General features: G+C 46.8%; 1 protein-coding gene across 2 annotated transcripts in view; it reads left to right on the forward strand.

Annotated features, from left to right (window-relative positions):
• LOC142250466 (interleukin-13 receptor subunit alpha-1-like) overlaps positions 1-19,944 on the forward strand; it is a 79,759-nt gene that overhangs the window by 23,832 nt on the left and 35,983 nt on the right. For both annotated transcript variants that reach the window (XM_075322653.1, XM_075322654.1), the window contains exon 2: positions 16,213-16,349. In XM_075322653.1, the coding sequence (XP_075178768.1) occupies positions 16,213-16,349 (137 nt within the window). The remainder of the gene's footprint in view (positions 1-16,212; positions 16,350-19,944) is intronic.

Here is a 19,944-nt window from a genome sequence, read left to right on the forward strand (position 1 = left end):
TATACCACTTTAATAAGAGAATACAATCTACGCTAAATTAATTTCCTAGCAATTATTAACGGGGATTAAACTTAGACATTAGTAAAACTATTGTGGTAGTTTAGATATGGGCCATGAAGAGCCGCTATCTACTGTAAAGGCCCCGTTACACGCAACGACATTGCTAGCAAGATGTCGCTGGGGTCACGGAATTTGTGACGCACATCTGGCCTCGTTAGCGACGTTGTTGCGTATGACACTTACGAGCGACCGCTAACGATCCCAAATACTCAGCAAATCGTTGATTGTTGACACGTCGTTCATTTTCAAAATATCGTTGCTCGTTCTGGACGCAGGTTGTTCGTCGTTCCTGAGGCAGCACACATCGCTACGTGTGACACCCCGGGAATGACGAACAACAGCGTTCCTGCGTCCTGCCGGCAACGAGGTGGGAGTGTCGTTCATGCAGCTGCTCTCCGCCCCTCCGCTTCTATTGGTGGCCTGCTGTGTGTTGTCGCTTTGATGCCGCACGAACCACCCCCCTTAAAAAAGAGGTTGTTCGCCGGCCACAGCAACGTCGTTAGGAATGTAAGTTGGTGTGACAAGTACCGGCGATATTGTTCGCCACGGGCAGCGATTTGCCCATGACGCACAAACGATGGGGGCAGGGGCTATCGCTAGTGACATCGACATCGTGATAGCGATGTCGCTGCGTGTAAAGCAGCCTTTAGTGTGGTAAGACATAAGACAGTCATGGTTTTATCTCTCCTTAATACGTTGTGCAGTAACTGTTCGAAAATCCAGTGTGGATGTTGCATCTGATGGTGCATTTTCGGGGACATTTCAATCATCATTGTGCAATAGTTCTAAGGGCGGCTTTGCACGTTGCAACATCGCACGTGCGATGTCGGTGGGATCAAATCGAAAGTGACGCACATCCGGCGTCACTTTCGACATCGTAGTGTGTAAATCCTAGATGATACGATTAACAAGCGCAAAAGCGTCGTTATCATAACATCGGTTTCATCGGTGTAGGCTCCGACTTTTTCAAAATTACGCTGCCGCGACAGGTACGATGTTGTTCCTCGTTCCTGCGTCAGTACACATCGCTGTGTATGAAGCCGCAGGAGCAAGGAACATCTCCTTACCTGCCGCCGGCGGCTATACGGAAGGAAAAGGTGGGCGGGATGTTTACATCCTGCTCATCTCCGCCCCTCCGCTTTGATTGGCCGCCTGCCGTGTGACGTCACTCTGACGTTGTACGACCCGCCCCCTTAGGAAGGAGGCGGTTCGCCAGCCAGAGCGACGTCGCAGGACAGGTGAGTGCATGTGAAGCTTGCGTAGCGATAATGTTCACTACGGCAGGAATCACAAGATATCGCTGCTGCGACCGGGGCGGGGACTATCGCGTGCGACATCGCAGCATCGGCTTGCGATGTCACAACGTGCAAAGCCCGCCTTAATCTCTAATCGTAGCAAACTCGATTAGATGGAAGGATGAAGAAATCCCGATTTATAAAGACCTTCGCTAGGATAGTAACTGTTTTATTGATATAGTATTTAGTTATTGCTCAAAACTCCAGTGTGTTCGTTGCACTTTGTAGTGCATTTTCGGGAACGTTTCAGTCGTCATTGTTCAAGAGTTCGAAATCTCCAACTCGATCCCCAATTTTAGCGAACCCGATTCAGTGGAAGGATGAAGAAAGCACAATTACCAAGGACTTTGATAGGATGGTCACTGTTTTATTGAGATAGTATTTACAGCATATTTTGGCTCTTGCACACGAACCTTCATCAGATAGCATAAATACATACATCTACCTGATAAATGCTCATGCATAAAGCCCCTATACATTTTATATAATATTAGTTGAAACTGCCAATATCAACGGGTTCAGACAATAGTCTAATGTGTATGGGAGATCCAGACAATTTATTGTCAGAGTAAATATCGTTTCGATTTCAGACTGCCGATCCTTTTGTCTACAAGAGATAAGCCATTGCCAAATATGTCTGGCAGCAGATCTCATAGAAAACATAGCAGTGTTCAGGTGAATGAGCGCTTCTTGGTATGGAAGAGCCAGTTGAGCCGAAACGCTTTGCACATACTATATTCCTACAATAAATACTATCCTATCAAAGTGCTTGCCAATTTTGGTTTTTGATATCCCTTGTGGAGGTTTAGCTCGTTCGGCTGTGGCTTGAGGTAATCACAGGAGCGGTTTTCGTTTACTCTTCAGCTGATTTAGTAAAAAATAAAAAACTCAAAACAACCTTTGTCCAGCATAAAGGAACAAACAGAACTTAACAGTCCATATACAGCTGTAGGGTCCATCCGCTCACGTTAATATCTGGCTCTTTTAGCATGAGCACTTTGGTGGAGGTCTGCACACCTCCATACACACAGAACACAGACTGAATCCACAGGTCTCTATTTTACCTCATGGAGCACGCCATAGGGTGGAGATACGTGAACAGCCGTCCCTCCCATCTCTTTGTCTGTTGACAAAAACCTGGCCCTGTCATGACCCACTAAAGGGAACCTGTCACCGGATGTTCATAATACTTACCTAATAGTCGGTGTGGAGTAGAGTGGTCGGATGGGCGTCTCCGTTCTCAGACTCCGCGCCTCCTCTTTCGGTCATCTTTGTCCTCCTTCTGAAGCTAGTGTGGATGACGCGTTCTATGTCATCGACACTAGCCGACAGTGAGGTCCTGCGCAGGGACACTTTCATCTGCCCTGCTCGGCTGGAGCCTACTTCTTGGTTTACATCACTGAGGCTATCAACCACAGTGAAACATATCTCCCCCCAGGATTGTACCAACGACCTTCTACAAAGCATCACCGCAAGTGAATTGCTAATCTAATGTGATTAAGAACAAAACACATTGAACTGAGCTTTGGGGGTTCTCCTTTGCAGACAGAACAATGGGAGAATTTTGCTGTGGAAAGTTGACTCCTAGTGAGAGCGTTAATGACACGAGCTATTCCCTTTTGCTTTACCACCGTAAAAGTAAGGGTAGTATAAAGGCCCCTTTACACACTACAACATCGCTAGTGATATCACTGTAACGTCACCGGTTTTATGACGTAATAGCGACATCCCCAGCAACATTGCAGTGTGTGACACGCATCAACGACCTGGTCCCCGCTGTGAGGTCGCTGATCGCTACAAGTCGTTCAGGACCATTCTATGGTCCTTTGTTTCCCGCTGCGCAGCATGTATCGGTGTGTTTGACACCGTTACAATGACATCGTTAGCGACCCAGCCCATAGGCGTGCTAGCGTTCCCTTTCCGGCGAGGTCGTTCTGCAGGTCTGTATCGCTGCTGCGTCGTTGGCCAGATCTGCCTATTTGACAGCTCACCAGAGACTGTTAGGCCGGCTTCTCATTTGCGATTTTCTCGCAGTAGTGCAATGCGAGAAATTCTCGCATTGCACTCTGACACATGTTAATCAATGAGGCAGCTCCCATCTGCTATTTTTTTTTCTCAGTCCAAATCTGATTGAGAAAAAAAAATCGCAGCATGCTGCGTTTTGGAGAGTTTCTCGGGCGAGTCTCTCCAATGCAACTCTATGGGAACGGGTAAATAAACGGATGTCACACGGACCGGCACTCGCACCATCCTATTGACATTCGTTTTTCTAAATACATTTATCGCATGTTTGACAAAACACTGGAAATGAGTGAGGTCTCACAATGTCAGTCAATCTCTATCTCTGTCAGTCGGTCTCTCCTTCTCTGTCTCTATTCTCTCTCGGTCAGTCTGTCGGTCGGTCTCTCTCTCTGTCGGTCTCTCTCTCTCTGTCCATGTCGGTCTATTCCTTTCCCCCCCTCTCTCATACTCACCGATCACCAGCGCGGCGCTGCACGGCGTTCACACTGCTCCGGCGGCTTCTCTTTTAAAAAAGCCGGCCGCTCATTATTCAATCTCGTATTCCCTGCTTTACCTGCCCACCGGCGCCTATGATTGGTTGCAGTCAGACGCCCCCACGATGAGTGACAGCTGTCTCACTGCAACCAATCACAGCTGCCGGTAGGCAGGTCTATATCATGTAGTTAAATAAATAAATAAATAATTTAAAAAAACGGCTTGTGGTTCCCCCCAATTTTAATACCAGCCAGGGTAAAGCCACACGGCTGAAGGCTAGTATTGTCAGGATGGGGAGCCCCACGTTATGGGGAGCCAACCACCCTAACAATATTAGCCAGCAGCCGCCCGGAATAGTCCCGGGACTGTACCCGGCCATCCCGAATTGCCCTGGTGCGGTGGCAATCGAGGTAATAAGGAGTTAATGGCAGCAGCTCATAGCTGCCAGTAAGTCCTAGATTAATCATGGCAGGCGTCTCCCCGAGATACCTTCCATGATTAACCTGTAAGATTAAGAAAATGAAGACATACACCAAAAAATCCTTTTATTTGAAATAAATAACAAAAAACCCAACCCTCTTTCACCACTTTATTCAAGTCCCCAAATACCCTTCCATGTCCGACGTAATCCACAGAGGTCCCTCGACGCTGTCGGCTCTGCTACATCGGAAGCTGACAGAGAGCAGTCACAGACCATGACAGCTCTATGTGAGCTCCCCGCAGCGACTGAAGGGAGTAGCGCTATCAGCGATGATGTCACTTAGGTTAACTGCGGCCACAGATCTCAGCGGGAGGACTTCAGCTGTCGCCGCGAGTAACCTCAGTGACGGCACCGCTGATCGCGTGGCTCACTGCGGTCACTCAGGGGATTTGCGGTCACCGGTGAGACCTTCACCGGTGACCGAAAATCAGGAGCCATGCCACACAGACAGAGCCGCGGGATGACAATGAAGTCGGGTGAAGTTCATCCGACTTCATTCTGATCGTGCGGCTCTGTCTGCTGTCTGTATGTGAGCTCCCCGCAGCGACTGAAGGGAGTAGCGCTATCAGCGATGATGTCACTTAGGTTAACTGCGGCCACAGATCTCAGCGGGAGGACTTCAGCTGTGGCCGCGAGTAACCTCAGTGACGGCACCGCTGATCGCGTGGCTCACTGCGGTCACTCAGGGGATTTGCGGTCACCGGTGAGACCTTCACCGGTGACCGAAAATCAGGAGCCATGCCACACAGACAGAGCCGCGGGATGACAATGAAGTCGGGTGAAGTTCATCCGACTTCATTCTGATCGTGCGGCTCTGTCTGCTGTCAGCGGCCATTCAGCTCTGCTACATGGCTCTGTCTGTGTCTGCTGTCAGCGGCCATGTAGCAGAGCTGAATGGCAGCTGACATAGTAAAAACGGATCCCATAAGCATCAAACACGCATTGCACACGCTCTGCAATCATGAGAAAAATCCCAGGATCGCAGTGCAGTTGCATTGCACACTGATCTTAACGTGAACTAAAATTGGACGACTTTTTATCATGCAACTCGGACCGATTTTACACGCATAAGTGTGTTTCCAGCCTCAGAGACTTTCCAGCGATCCTGGCCAGGTCGAGATCGCTGGTTGGATCGCTAGAAAGTCTCAGTGTGTAAAGGGGCCTTTAGAAAGATAGGTTTCTGAAGAATGTAGATCAAGGTAAATGGTGCTATTGTTTTTGTTTAATATAGAACAATATTATTTTATGTAATGTTTTACTCAACATCTAATTTGCTATTGGCCCCTTTGTCTCTGCTTTCTACTTTGATGCAAGGTTAAAATCACAAAATATCTAGATTAGTTCCTAACTTCTGGCCAAGAACATCTGACGTCTAATCTGAGTTTTACAATGTACTGTTAAAGGAAGTGGTGTTGTGTTGTAATGTGATGACCTTTCTTTCTTGTATATCTAACGATTTAAAGCCCCCATACATATTTAGTTGATGACAGTGAATAATTTCATCCAAAATGATTGTTCATTGGGTACAAGCGTAAAGGGTGCTTTACACGAGATGATCTATCGTGCGATAGATCGTCGGGGTCACGGTTTTTGTGACGCACATCCTGCATCGCTTGCGACGTCGGGCTGTGTGACACCCCGGGAACGATGAACACAGCGTACCTGCGTTCCACGGCACCCGCCGGCTTAATGGAAGGAAGGAGGTGGGCGGGATGTTTACGTCCCGCTCATCTCCGCCCCTCTGCTTCTATTGGCCAGCCGCTGTGTGACGTCGCTGTGACACCGAACGTCCCTCCCACTTCAGGAAGAGGATGTTCGCCGCCCACAGCGACATCGCACAGCAGGTAAGTGCGTGTGACGGGGGTTAACGACTTTGTGCGCCACGGGCAACTAATTGCCCGTGACGCACAAACAACGGGGGCGGGTACGATCGATGGTGAAATTGCACGATAGATCGTACCGTGTAAAGCAGGCTTAAGAAAGCATGATTGTTTTAGCTGACCGATTAGAGACTTTCATAATATGATATCATTGAAGGAAAGCTGTGGAAAAATAAGCGCAATAGGGTCTTACCCTTATAGGCACAGGGCAAAGGAGGGGGGAGCAATAATACTCACCAAATGTAGTTGTGAAAGTCACAACTACTGTATTCGCATGTAGAAATGGATCAAGGCAGTGGCAACCCAGTGGCTGATAACAGAGAGATTTGCAGAAAAAGGTTTTCTATATCGCGCCAAAGATCACAAGTGTGGATGTCAGATTAATGAGGCTTTATTATATCATAGGTCTACGCGTTTCAGGAGCTCTGCAGAGCTATGATATAATAAAGCCTCATTAATCTGACATCCATACTTGTGATCTTTGGCGCAGTATAGAAAACCTTTTTCTGCAAATCTCTCTATAATATGATATCAGGTTGACCATGTTTGAATTTTTGGGCCGAAAATCAAGAGAAAGATCTTTTTGTTCAAACAAAGATCATTCGTCCATGAATTCATCTTTCGTTAAAAGAATATTTCCAAAAAGAGCCTTCATCTGTTGCCTGAAGAACCATACATGTATGATCTGGTTGAATAAATTTAATGGACAATTTGGACTAAAATGTGTACTGCCTTCTCGACATTATGACTGTGCCCACATTGCATTTTTATGTGCAGAAAATCTGCACATAAAAACACATGTTTTAGCTCTGTGCGCACTGGGAAATGAAATTTCCTTGCGTAAATTCCGCATGCTCTCAAAGATTACCGCACCCGCGGTAAAAAACCGCGGGAAACCGCACCCGAAAACCGCATGCGGTTTGCCGCGGTTTGCTGCGGTTTTACCGCGGTATTGTTCGCGGTATTGCCGCGGTTTTGCCGCGTGCGGGTTGGGATGTGCTTTATTGCATTCAATGCAATAAAGCACATTGAAGGAAAAAAAAAAAAAAAAATACATTTAATTCTGATAGTAGATAGACAGAAGAATAGATAGAGGGATAGATAGATAGACAGACAGATAGATAGAGGGATAGATAGAGGACAGATCGCTGCATTTCCCACGGTCGGCAGTGAGTTCACATTACCGGCCGTGGGAAATGACCGGTAATTACCTCTGCTGTCTGCTGCCTTCATTCAGCCTGTGTCTGTGACAGTCGCGGCTGGATGGAAGCAGCGCAGGACGTCGGAGCTGTGGATTACGCCAGAGCTTTCTTTGGGGGGGTTAATAAAATGGTGAACGAGGCTTGTTTGTTTTATTTAAAATAAAGGATTTTTCGGTGTCTGTGTTTTTTTTCACTTTACTTACGGGTTGATCATGTCAGCTGTCACATAGACGCTGCCATGATCAAGCCTGGGGTTAATGGCGGTGGTCCCCCACCAACATTAACCCCTTGTATTACCTTGCCACCACTGCTACACGGTGGCAAGAAGAGCCGAGGACACGCCGGTATTGCCGCATAATGTATGCGACAGTGCCGGGGCAGCTGCGGCTGATATTCTCGGCTGTGGGAGGTGGGAGTGAGGCGGGGGACATTACCCCTGCCCCTCTCCCTCCCCAGCCTGAGAATACCGGGCCGCCGCTGTGTGCTTACCTCGGCTGGAAGGTAAATATACAGCGGAGCCCACGTGCTTTTTTTCCTATATTTCCGTTTTCTTTCTATGTGTGTTCTATGTGTCTGTGTCTATGTGTGTTCTATGTCTGTGATGTCTGTGTGTCTGTGATGTGTGTGTGTGTGTGTGTGTGTGTGTGTGATCTGTGTGTTTGTGTTTACTCTCTGCACGGCTTCCTCTTCCTGTAATGACATCACTTCCCTGCAAAACCGCAGACAGGCGATGTACATTACCGGAGGTAAACCGCGAAATACCGCAGGGAATAACGCAGGAAAACGCAGTGAACCGCACAGAATTTGCTGCCTGCGTTATTCCCTGCGGGATTTCATGATTAACATTGAGTCAATGGAGTGAAATCCCGCAGCGATGTGCGGAAAAGAAGTGACATGCACTTGTTTTTGCTGCGGGATTCCCGCAGCAAAACATGCAGCTGTCAAATTCCGCCCAGTGCGCACAGGATTTTTTTTCTCCATAGGATTTGCTGGTGATTCACTGCAGAGATGTTGTGAACATTTTCTGCAGCGAAACATGCAGCAAATCCGCGGAAAATCCGCGGCAAAATCCGGTAAGTGCGCACATAGCCTTAGGCAGGAAAAAAGCTGCTAAAAAATGCAATTTTTTTTTATTGCATTTGTGCGTCTTCTCACATTTTTTTTTAATCATGACGACCGCGGGGGCTCAGGCGCTGTAACCCCAGCAATCGCCGCTGATCTTACAGCTGGGACCCGGCTATCACTGCGAGGAGCAATACCCAGCAGTTTAACACCCTAAATGCTGCGATTAGTGTGATCGCAGCATTCTGGAGGCAGGGAGAGGAATCGCTTACCTCTCCTGACGATTGAGCTCCTGTAAAGCAATTACCGGGACCCGATCGCTGCCATGGTAGCCCTTGGTTGCCACCATGACGACCCCAGATTACTGAGGTACGGATCACCTCACAGACCAGGGCACCTATGTCACCGGAGTTCCCTGCAGTAAAGTCCCACAGTAAAGATCGAGAGATGCAAAAATGTCTGCTGACACTGGCTATAGGGCCTAGGTGCAGGGAACTCCGGTGACGTCACAACAGAGTTCATATCTGTGGATCTGCAGGAAACTCCAGTGACCCGCCGGCATGCACTCTATTCACCTTGCAACGTCACTGGGGTTCCCTGCAGCAAGGTAATGTGCTACAGATGGCAAGATGAGGAAATGGCTGCAGGGAACCCCAGTGACGTTAAAAAAGGCACATAAAAATGCACAAAAAAAGCAACATGTGCATTACACATGCGTTTTTCACTGACTCCATTGAAGTCAATTGGTGAAAAAAATACAGAAACAATTGACATGCTGCTTCTTTTTTCAGCAACAAAAACTGCAAGGAAAAAAGAAGCAACGTGTGCACAAGTCAAGATTTCATAGGCTTTGCTGGGATGCTTTTTCTTTGCTTTTATTGATTAAAAGAAGCAAGGAAAAAAGCAACGTGGGTACATGGCCTAAGGGGTACTTTGCACGCTGCGACATCGCAAGCCGATTCTGCGATGGCGAGCGCGATAGTCCCCGCCCCCGTCGCAGCTGCGATATCTTGTGATTGCTGGCGTAGCGAACATTATCGCTACGGCAGCTTCACATGCACTCACCTGTCCTGCGACGTCGCTCTGACCGGCGAACCGCTTTCCTTTCTAAGGGGGCGGGTCGTGCGGCGTCACACGGCAGGCGGCCAATAGCAGCGGAGGGGCGGAGATGAGCAGGATGTAAACATCCCGCCTACCTCCTTCCTTCTCATAGCAGCCAGGACGCAGGTAAGGTGATGTTCCTCGCTCCTGCGGCTTTACACACAGCAATGTGTGCTGCCGCAGGAACAAGGAACTACATCGAACCTGTCGCTGCACCGGCATTACGGAAATGTCGGAGACTACACCGATGACACGATAACGACGCTTTTGCGCTTGTTCATCGTTTCAAAAAGGTTTTACACACTACGACATCGCAAGTGATGCCGGATGTGCGTCACTTTCGATTTGACCCCACCGACATCGCACCTGCGATGTCGTAGTGTGCAAAGCCGGCCTTAGTTAAACGAACAAAATCATGACTGTTATTTAAACAATGGATTGTTAAACCATCCTTCAACCAGAAACATGCTTTAATTTACAGTAATCTATGGGAGCCTTTACCATGTTAAATGGCTGTAGCCTATTTTTATATTCTTTTGTCTGTCCCATACAAGTATCCACGGTTGTTTTTAAATTGTGATATGCGCATAAACTTCCAGACCCCTGTTAGAGCAAAGGATCAGATCTGTTAAAATCCAAACTTTCCAGTCATCCTCTCCTACTTCTGACACTGGAGGAGAGTCGAACTTCTCTAGAGACAAAAGTAGTTGGCCAATCCTCCTGAAATCATTGATTAATGGCCGCTTTACACGCTACGATTTATCTGACGATCTCAGTAGCGATGTGACACGCCCAGATCGCGGTTACGATTTGCTGAGATCGCACATAGGTCATTTTGTAGCGGTCACACGTACACATCTCACAAACGACGCTACATTGTTCAGTGATATATTGTTTGACCAAGGCGGTCGTGTGGATGTTGTTCTTCGTTGGCAGGGTATCAAACATAGCAATATGTCTGCTGCGTTCCAAACGACGAACAATATTTTGAAACTGAATGACGTGTCAACGATTTTCACTTTATTTGCGATCGTTCGGAGTTGCACATAGGTGTCACACGCAACGACGTCGCTAACGATGCCGGGTGTGCGTCACGGAATCCGTAACCCAGACGACATATCGTCAGATAAATCGTAGCGTGTAACGGGGCCTTTAGCCTTATTGATGGGGAAAGAGATCGGTTTTGTAACTTTAGCCATTCCCTTCTTGATCAGAAATCCGCTTGCCCATGGAGGAGAAGCCCTAGCCCAGGTTAGTCTATGGATGGTGTAATTATGGTAATGGATCATCTTCTTAGCAATAGACGGTACATCTGGCAGTGGTTCTACCGGTCTTTTCTATAATGGACAAGAAGGGTGGACCAGTGTATCCTTAGGCTATGTGCACACTAGAAATGGACTTTTTCTTAAGGAAAAACCGGACGCTCAGAAAGAATCCCACACCTGGGGTAAAAAACCACAACGAAATCCACATGCGGTTTGGTGTGGTTTTGGTGTGGATTTGCTGCTTTTTTTTCCGCAGGTTGGTCCCTGCGTGTTTTTACAATTATCTATGGCAAAAAACGCAGGTACCTGCGGAAAAGAAGTGACATGCTCATTAATTCCATAGCGGAAATCCCGTAGGTAAATTCGCAGGTATAAAAAAAGCGCAGTGTGCGCACAGCATTCTTTTATACCCATAGGATTTCCTGGGGAATGACTGCAGAAATGTTAGAAACATTTTCTGCAGCAAATCTGCGGAAAAATACGCGGTAAACCAGCAGCGTGCGTACATAGTTTTAGAGCTTTTTTTTCTTTGATTGTAGTAGAGGACTGTAGTTGATTAATGTATTTTCTCTCTTTGTATTATCATACTAAACAATATTTAATACTGTGCATCTTCTATTTTTAGCGTTTAAACTTCTCTAAGATCTCTTTTGGTGGCAGCTAGCCACATGTAAAAAATATGATATAAACTGCTTTGATATGATATTGCTTTTCTATTTTTAGCCAATTTTCCATTAGAAAAAATTAGTTATGATTTTACAAAAGGAAACAGTCACGTAATGAAAGATTAACTGCAGTTGTAGCTTTAATGTTGCACTATTCACACTACTATCAAATGATCCTTATGATAAAATACACAAAACACCGCCTACTTTGTTTTGCGGACAGAATTTGCCCATTCAGTGGATGGATGAGTGAAGAAGAAAACCGTTCATGGATGTCATCGCTGTGCTGGTTTTAGGTTTTTGTTTTTTTTAACTAACTCGTTGGTAGAAGAAACTTAGGGGCACTTTGCACACTACGACATCACAGGTGCGATGTCGGTGCGGTCAAATTGAAAGTGACGCACATCCGGCGTCGCAGGCGACATCGTAGTGTGTAAAGCCTTTTTGATACGATTAACGAGCGCAAAATCGTCGTAATCATATCATCGGTGTAGCGTCGGTCATTTTCATAATTTGGAAATGACCGATGTTACGATGTTGTTCCTCGTTCCAGCGGCAGCACACATCGCTGTGTGTGAAGCACGCAGGAGCGAGGAACATCTCCTACCTGCGGCTCACGCCAGCTTTGCGGAAGGAGGAGGTGGGCGGGATGTTTACGTCCCGCTCATCTCCGCCCCTCCGCTTCTATTAGCCACCTGCCGTGTGACATCGCTATGACGCCGCACAACCCGCCCCCTTAATAATGAGGCAGATCGCCGGCCAGAGCGACGTCGCAGGGCAGGTAAGTGCGTGTGAAGCTGCCGTAGCGATAATGTTTACTACGGCAGCTATCACCATGATATCGCAGCTGCGACGGGGCGGGGACTATCGCGCTCGGCATCGCAAGCATCGGCTTGCGATGTCGTAGTGTGCAAAGTGCCCCTTAGGAATATCTATGAAATTTTTTTTTTCCTTGCATGTGAGAAGAATGGATGACACATGGATGATAAAAATAGGCACACGGAGCAAAAGAGGATAAAAAAAAATCAAATGGAGGAAAAATGGTGCTTTTTCCCAAGCTCCCTAAATATTTGCATGCTCAACAACCTCTCTACACCACAGGTCAATTCATGAGCTGAAAAATTCTTCAACTTGTGGATGAGATTTGTTCAGTACATTGTAATTTCCAGTGGAAGAGAAATCCTTAACCTATCCCCTGTACATGTACTGTAAGGGTACGTCCCCACGATCAGGACCCACTGCATTCTGGGCATGGCGGGTCTTGACCTACGGGGCCGCGAGTCTCCGCAGGAGACCACAGCTGCCTTTGCCCACAATCAGGGTTCAGGGCGCTGTGGTCTCTCGCTTGTGTTCTCCCTACGGAGGATGCTTGTAACTCCGCAGCAAACAATTGACATACAGTGACAAGGAAAGCCGTAGCGCAGGTCAGTACACGCACAGTGGGCATGTGATTTCTTTATATCCCATGCACTGTGCTTGCACTGTACGTCGCAGCGTTTTGGACACAGCTGAAACTTGCTGTATCCAAAACGCGTGAACACTGATTGTGGGCAAATACCCTAAGGCCATGTGCGCACGCTGCGGATTTTACCGCGGATTTGCTGCAGAAAATGTTTTTTAACATTTCTGCAGTCATTCCCCAGCAAAACCTATGGGTATAAAAAAAATGCTATGCGCACACTGCGTTTTTTTTTTTTTATATACCTTCGGATTTAACCGCAGAAATTCCGCGGCGGAATTAAATTTGCATGTCACTTCTTTTCCACAGGTACCTGCGGTTTTTGCCATAGACAATGTTAAAAAACCGCAGGTATCAACCCGCGGCAAAACCGCGGGTGTGTTATTGCCACGGTTTTTGCCGTGGGTGCGGTATTCTGCCACTGGGTGCGGATTTTTCTTAAGAAAAGTCCATTTTTTTAGTGCGCACATAGCCAAAAGCTATGTATGCACGTTGAGTATTTGGTTGCAGAAATTTCTACACCAAATCTGCATCTCCTGGAAGAAAAAACACATGTTTTTGCAGAGCGTTTTTGCCATATTTTCGTTGCATTTTTTGCATGCGTTTTTCATGTATTTGGGTTGGAAAACACTGTCAAAAAAAACAATTGACATGCTGCAGTTTTTTTTTTTTGCACCAAATCTGCAAGGGAAAAATAAGCAACATGTTCACAAGCCTATAAGAAAAATATACCTCATAACCATGACTATACAAATTAAGGTCACAGATGCCACAGTGGGGTCTAACCGTGCCTAGCACTTACTCCATAGCACATATCTAAAACAGGAGGACCAGAGTACTTAATTGTGCAAAAAATAAAGTTTATTGATGTACAGATATACAAGACACACAAAAGGAAAAAGGGCCATTATATAAAACTCCATAAATATGGGGAAAAATAACCCTTGAAATGAGACAGAATGATGGCTAATAGCCGTAAGGTATAAGTGACCTAAGCAGATTATGGATGTTTTATATAGGCTATATCATGCATTAGTATATCATGTATAACATTTACAACAACACAAAAGACATGAATTGTTATATCTTCCCATAAGTTACAATTATACAGAAACCCAATAGGCTGTAATGGATACCTCCTAGAAACATTACTGATATAGCCAATAAAGTGCAAATATGGAAAAAAAAAACGGTACAAGGTTCACTAGAAACCAAAAAGTGTTTTGTGCAAAGGTGCTACATGTCCCAGAAAAGGGCATCCCCATGAAGATAAGCCCCCCCAAACCATCCAACGTACGTTTCGCCATAATATAAATACCCTTGTGGATGCAGCTTCATCAGGGAGGGAAGGCGATTGCGAAACGTTGGATAGTTTGGGGGCTTATCTTAACAGTTCCTAGTGTTTGATTACCCAGAATTTTCAAAATCCACTTAACAAATGGTTTCAAATACTCTTGATGTGGATTTTGCAGAGGATCTACTCGAACATCTGCATCAAAAGCTCTGTGTGCGCCTACCCTATAAGGGTAAATGAGCACACAGTGGATTTGCTGCTGATTTTTCTGCAGCATATCGGTGACAGATCTGCGTAAAAACAGTTCTATTTACTTCCATTAAAATTATTTTGCTGTTGTCGGGACTGTGTCGTGCCCTTAAAGCTGGATTCTCCTGTACAGTGCAGGACTGCACTTCTTATTGCCCACCAGAAAAATAAGGAGCTATACAATATTCTATGTAAATGTTTCCATATGATTGCAACATAAGGCGTAGATAGGTCTAATGGATTTGTGATAGCACCTTGTGGTAAGTAACTTCTAGTTCAGCTCCAGATAGGTTATAATTATGTCACTAAGACCTTGAATACAAGGCGTGCAGGTACACTATGTGCATGTGTACATTCTTGTATGAATGCAAGGCTTTATCTGTGTTGTCTGTTATTTATGATTCCAAGGTTCAAATTATTGCGTTATATGATCTGTCACTAGGTTTTTGCCACCTAATCTGAGATCAGCATAACGTAGGGGCAGAGGTTCTGATTCCAGCGTGTGTCACTTCCTGGGCTGCTTAATGTAGCTTTTATGAAATCACTGTTTAACCAGCAGTAGATTATCAGTACAGGGACTACTTGGCGTGCTGCAGGTAGTCCAGCATATTCATGAGCTCTGTATATCTGCTAGATCTACAGCAGAGAAAACAGAGATTTTATCAAAATGACAGCAAACAGCCTAGTAAGTGACACATCGCTGGAATCAAAGTATTTCTAAAGATCCTTTATGGTATGCTAATGAGCGCAGGGACTAGTCACAGGGGTGTTAGTTCCTGCTCTCATTCCGCCCTCATTCTCTGCAATGACCATTGCCAAGCGTCATCATCATTAGCAGTGACGTGCGTACCTATGTCCGCTGCACCATCTCAGAATGCCGGGCTTAAGGGTACTTTACACGAGATGACGGATCGTGCGATGCATCGTCAGGGGTCATGGTTTTCGTGACGCACATCCGGCATCATACACGACGTCGTCTCGTGTGAAACCTCTGAGCGACACAGCATCGCTCACAAATCGTGAGTCGTGTACTTGTCGCTCAGTTTCATAATATTGTTTATTTTTCCTGCAGCAGGTTGTTCATCGTTCCCGTGGCAGCACACGGCGCTCCGTGTGACACCACGGGAACGATGAACACAGCTTACCTGCGGCTCCCGGCGGCAGTGCGGAATGAAAGAGGTGGGCGGGATGTTTACATCGCGCTCATCCCCGTCCCTCCGCTTCTATTGGCCGGCCGCTGTGTGATGTCGCTGTGACGCCGAACGTCCCTCCCCATTCAGGAAGTGGACGTTCGCCACCCACAGCGAAGTCGCTCAGCAGGTAAGTACGTGTGACGGGGGTTTCATGACTTTGTGCGACACGGGCAGCGATGTGCCTGTGAAGCACAAACGACGGGGGCGGGTACGATCGATCGTGAAATCGCACAATCGGTCATCCCGTGTAAAGCAGGCTTTAGAGTTACTGCGCATGAGCAGAAAAAAACCCCGGAGTTTCGGTCATGCTCACTACACCAGTTTGAAGCTGGGACACGTACACCTGGCTTCATAGTGCGCATGACTGGAAGTCCGGGAACGCGCTGCCAAGCAACATATCAACACTAGATTCACCTTGTTCTGCTTATTTAGAAAAATTTTAACTTTTTTTTTTTTTTTTTTGCCTGCAACAAATGGGATTCATTGCTGACTATTATTACTTTATCACAGGGCAACTTCAGCCTCCAATAAACGTGACTTTTGGAATGAATGGAAACTTTTGTTTATTTTGGAAATGGACACCAGTTAATAACACCGCGAACTGCCCACTACGGTACAAAGCGGAGATTTTGACACCTGAAGATACGGTAAATTTTATTCTTCTCTTGTTTTTCTCTTTGTGTTTGCTTTCCTTTGATTTGAATTAAATTATTTCATGGGAGTTTGAATACATAATAATAATAAGGCACAAAAGTATTTCACCCGTAAAAACAGCATTGCCAAAATAGCAATGCAAAAAGAAAGAAAAAATGCGCTAAAAACAGAATTAGAACGCCCAGCAAAAAACAATACAGAAATATTTCAATAATGTTCCCTCAGCTTGAATCAAAAGCAGCAACATTGTTATTTTCAAACCTTGATTTTACAGTGTTTTGCAAAAGTATTCACCTCCTTTTTTTGCTAACTCACAACCTGAAATTTGACTGTTTTGTTTTTGAGGGTTTGTATCAGTTCATGTAAAGAACATGCCTACAACTGTGAACATTTTTTCTTTTCATTGTGAAGCAAATAATAAATAGGACAAAATAACAGAAAACTTTAGTGTGCATAACTATTCACCCCCCTATATTCAGTACTTTTGTACAGCCTACTTTTGTGGCAATTACAGCTGCAAGTCGCTTTGGATAAGTCTCTCTATGAGCTTTGCACATTTTGCCACTAGGATTTTTGCACCTTCCTCCCAGCAAAACTACTCTAGCTCCATGAAAGTTAGATGGTTTCCGCTAGTGAACAGCAATCTTCAAGTCTGACCACAGATTGTCAGTTAGATTAAGGTCTGGGCTGTGACTCAGCCCCTCCAATACAGTTACACGTTTCCCCTTAAACCACTCGATTGTTGGTTTAGCAGTAGCAGCTTTGGGTCATTGTCTTGTTGGAAGGTGAATGTCCGTCCCATTCTCAAAGCACTGACAGACTGAAACAGGTTTTACTCAAGACTATCCCTGAGTTTCAGACCATCCATGTTCCCCTCATTTTCCCTGTCCCTGCTGCTGATAAACATCCCCACAGCATGATGCTGCCACCACTATATTTCACTGTAGGGCTGGTGTTCTTGGAGCGATGAGCTGTGTTGGTTTGGTGTCAGACATAGGGTTTACCTTGGTGGCCAAAAAGTTCACTTTTGGTCTCATCTAACCACAGCACCTTCCTCTATACATTTTAGGAGTCTCCCACGTGTCTTTTGGCAAAATCAAAATGCATTTTCTAATTTTTGGCTGTAAGTAAATGCTTTTTATTGGCTACTCTTCCATAAAGGCCAGCTGTATGGAGTATACGGCTTATTGTGATCGTATGGACAGATACTCCAGTCTCTGCTTGGGAACTCTGCAGCTACTTCAGGGTTACCATTGGTCTCTGTGCTATCTGTCGGATTAATGCCCTCCTTGCCCGGGCTGAGAGTATTAGTGGATGGGCCCTCTCTTGGCAGGTTTATTGTGGTACCATGTTCTTTCCATTATATTATGATGGATTTGATGGGGCTTCGGGAGATTGGGATATTTTTATAGAACCCAACCCTGACTTGTACTGCTCAACAACTTTCTCTTTAACTTGTTTGGAGAGCTCCTTGGTCTTCATGGTGTTGTTTGGAGGTCTCCTTGTTCTTCATGGTGTTGTTTGGAGATCTCCTTGTTCTTCATGGTGTTGTTTGGCGGTCTCCTTGGTCTTCATGGTGTTGTTTGGAGGTCTCCTTGGTCTTCATGGTGTTGTTTGGAGAGCTCCTTGGTCTTCATGGTGTTGTTTGGCGGTCTCCTTGTTCTTCATGGTGTTGTTTGGAGATCTCCTTGTTCTTCATGGTGTTGTTTGGCGGTCTCCTTGGTCTTCATGGTGTTGTTTGGAGGTCTCCTTGTTCTTCATGGTGTTGTTTGGAGGTTTCCTTGGTCTACGTGATGTTGTTTGGAGATCTCTTTGGTCTTCTTGGTGTTGTTTGGTTACATGTGCCCCTTTCCTAATGGTGGTGCAGCCTTTGTGGACTTTCAGAAAAGGTGTGTGTATAAAAGAAGTAAAAAAAAAAAAGTAAACTCACCAAAATCGACCATTAGCCAACAAGGGTCAAACACCACATGCACTAGCAGGATGCAGCAGGCCCCCTATGAAAAAGGCGGGGCAATATCCCCGACAACTCTTCTGATTAGTGGGAATGCCAAATCCTGACTACATGACATCTGAAGGCACACTACAGATGTTGCGAGTCGTATGAAGCTCGTGGGAGTCTGGTACGCCAGCCAGGGACTATTGATGTAGCCGCTAGACCAGGGGTCGGGAACCTATGGCTCGCGAGCCAGATATGGCTCTTTTGATGGCCGTATCTGGCTCGCAGACAGGGCTCCTACCTGTCTATGGGAAGGATCAGGGCCGGCGCCAGCACAATTGAGAGCAATGATGAGAGAGTGAGCGGCTCCCTCTCTTATCATTCTCCCCGCTGTGACTGTCGGCGTTCTTCTGACAGCTCTGCAGCGAGCGCGGTGACGTCATCACTGCGCGCCTGCTGAGAGGTCAGAGCGAGCGACAGCAATGGACGACGCGCCGAGGAGACCGGATCAGCGGGGGAACGAGGAGACGTGAGCCGCCCCTCTACTGACACTGGGCTCCCCTGACTCACAGGCCGGCCACTACACAGCGGCACTAGTACACATAGGGGCCTGGCAGCCGCTCTGCGTCTATGTGTAGTGCCGCTGTGTAGTGGCCGAACTGTGAGTCAGGGGAGCCCAGTGTCAGTAGAGGGGCCCCTGACCTGGAGAGGCCACCAGCCGTGTCTTTCGCTGCAGGAGTGCTAGTCCTGACCTGCACAGCAGACGGAATCTCCATCCTGCAGGACCTGCGATGACGTCACGCCCATGTGACTGTGTGGGAGGAGACACGGGAGGCCGGCAGAAAGCAAGATACTGAATCCTGAAGGAGATTTGGACACATGATGACTGGTAATGAGAAAAGAGGGGACATGAGGGTGAGGGGGGCTGCAGGGTGAGGGGCATATGAGGGCTGCAGACTGACAGAAGGATGTGAAGGGGTGCAGAGTGTTTGAGAGGGGTAAGTTGGGGTACAGGCAGGGTGAGATATGTGAGCAGGGTGTGTGAGATATGGGGGTGTATTGTGTGTGATATGGGGGGTGCAGGCTGTATGGGAAGCAGGGTATGTGACATATGGGGGTGTAGTGTGTGAGATCTGGGGGGTGCAGGCTGTATGGGAAGCAGTGTGTGTGTGTGTGTGTGTGTGGGATATGGGGGGTGCAGGCCGTATGGGGAGCAGTGTGTGTGTGTGTGTGATATGGGGGGTGCAGGCTGTATGGGAAGTAGGGTGTGAGAGATATGGGGGTGTAGGCTGTATGGGAAGCAGGGTGTGTGAGATATGGGGGTTTGGTGTGTGTGATATGGGGGTGCAGGCTGTATGGGGAGCAGGGTATGCGACATATGGGGGTGTAGTGTGTGGGATATGGGGGGTGCAGGCTGTATGGGGAGCAGTGTGTGTGTGTGATATGGGGGGTGCAGGCTGTATGGGGAGCAGTGTGTGTGTGTGATATGGGGGGGTGCAGGCTGTATGGGAAGCAGGGTATGTGACATATGGGGGTGTAGTGTGTGAGATCTGGGGGGTGCAGGCTGTATGGGGAGCAGTGTGTGTGTGTGATATGGGGGGTGCAGGCTGTATGGGGAGCAGTGTGTGTGTGTGATATGGGGGGGGTGCAGG

Source organism: Anomaloglossus baeobatrachus, chromosome 9 (assembly GCF_048569485.1).
Source record: "Anomaloglossus baeobatrachus isolate aAnoBae1 chromosome 9, aAnoBae1.hap1, whole genome shotgun sequence".
In the NCBI taxonomy this organism is placed as follows: Eukaryota; Metazoa; Chordata; class Amphibia; order Anura; family Aromobatidae; genus Anomaloglossus; species Anomaloglossus baeobatrachus.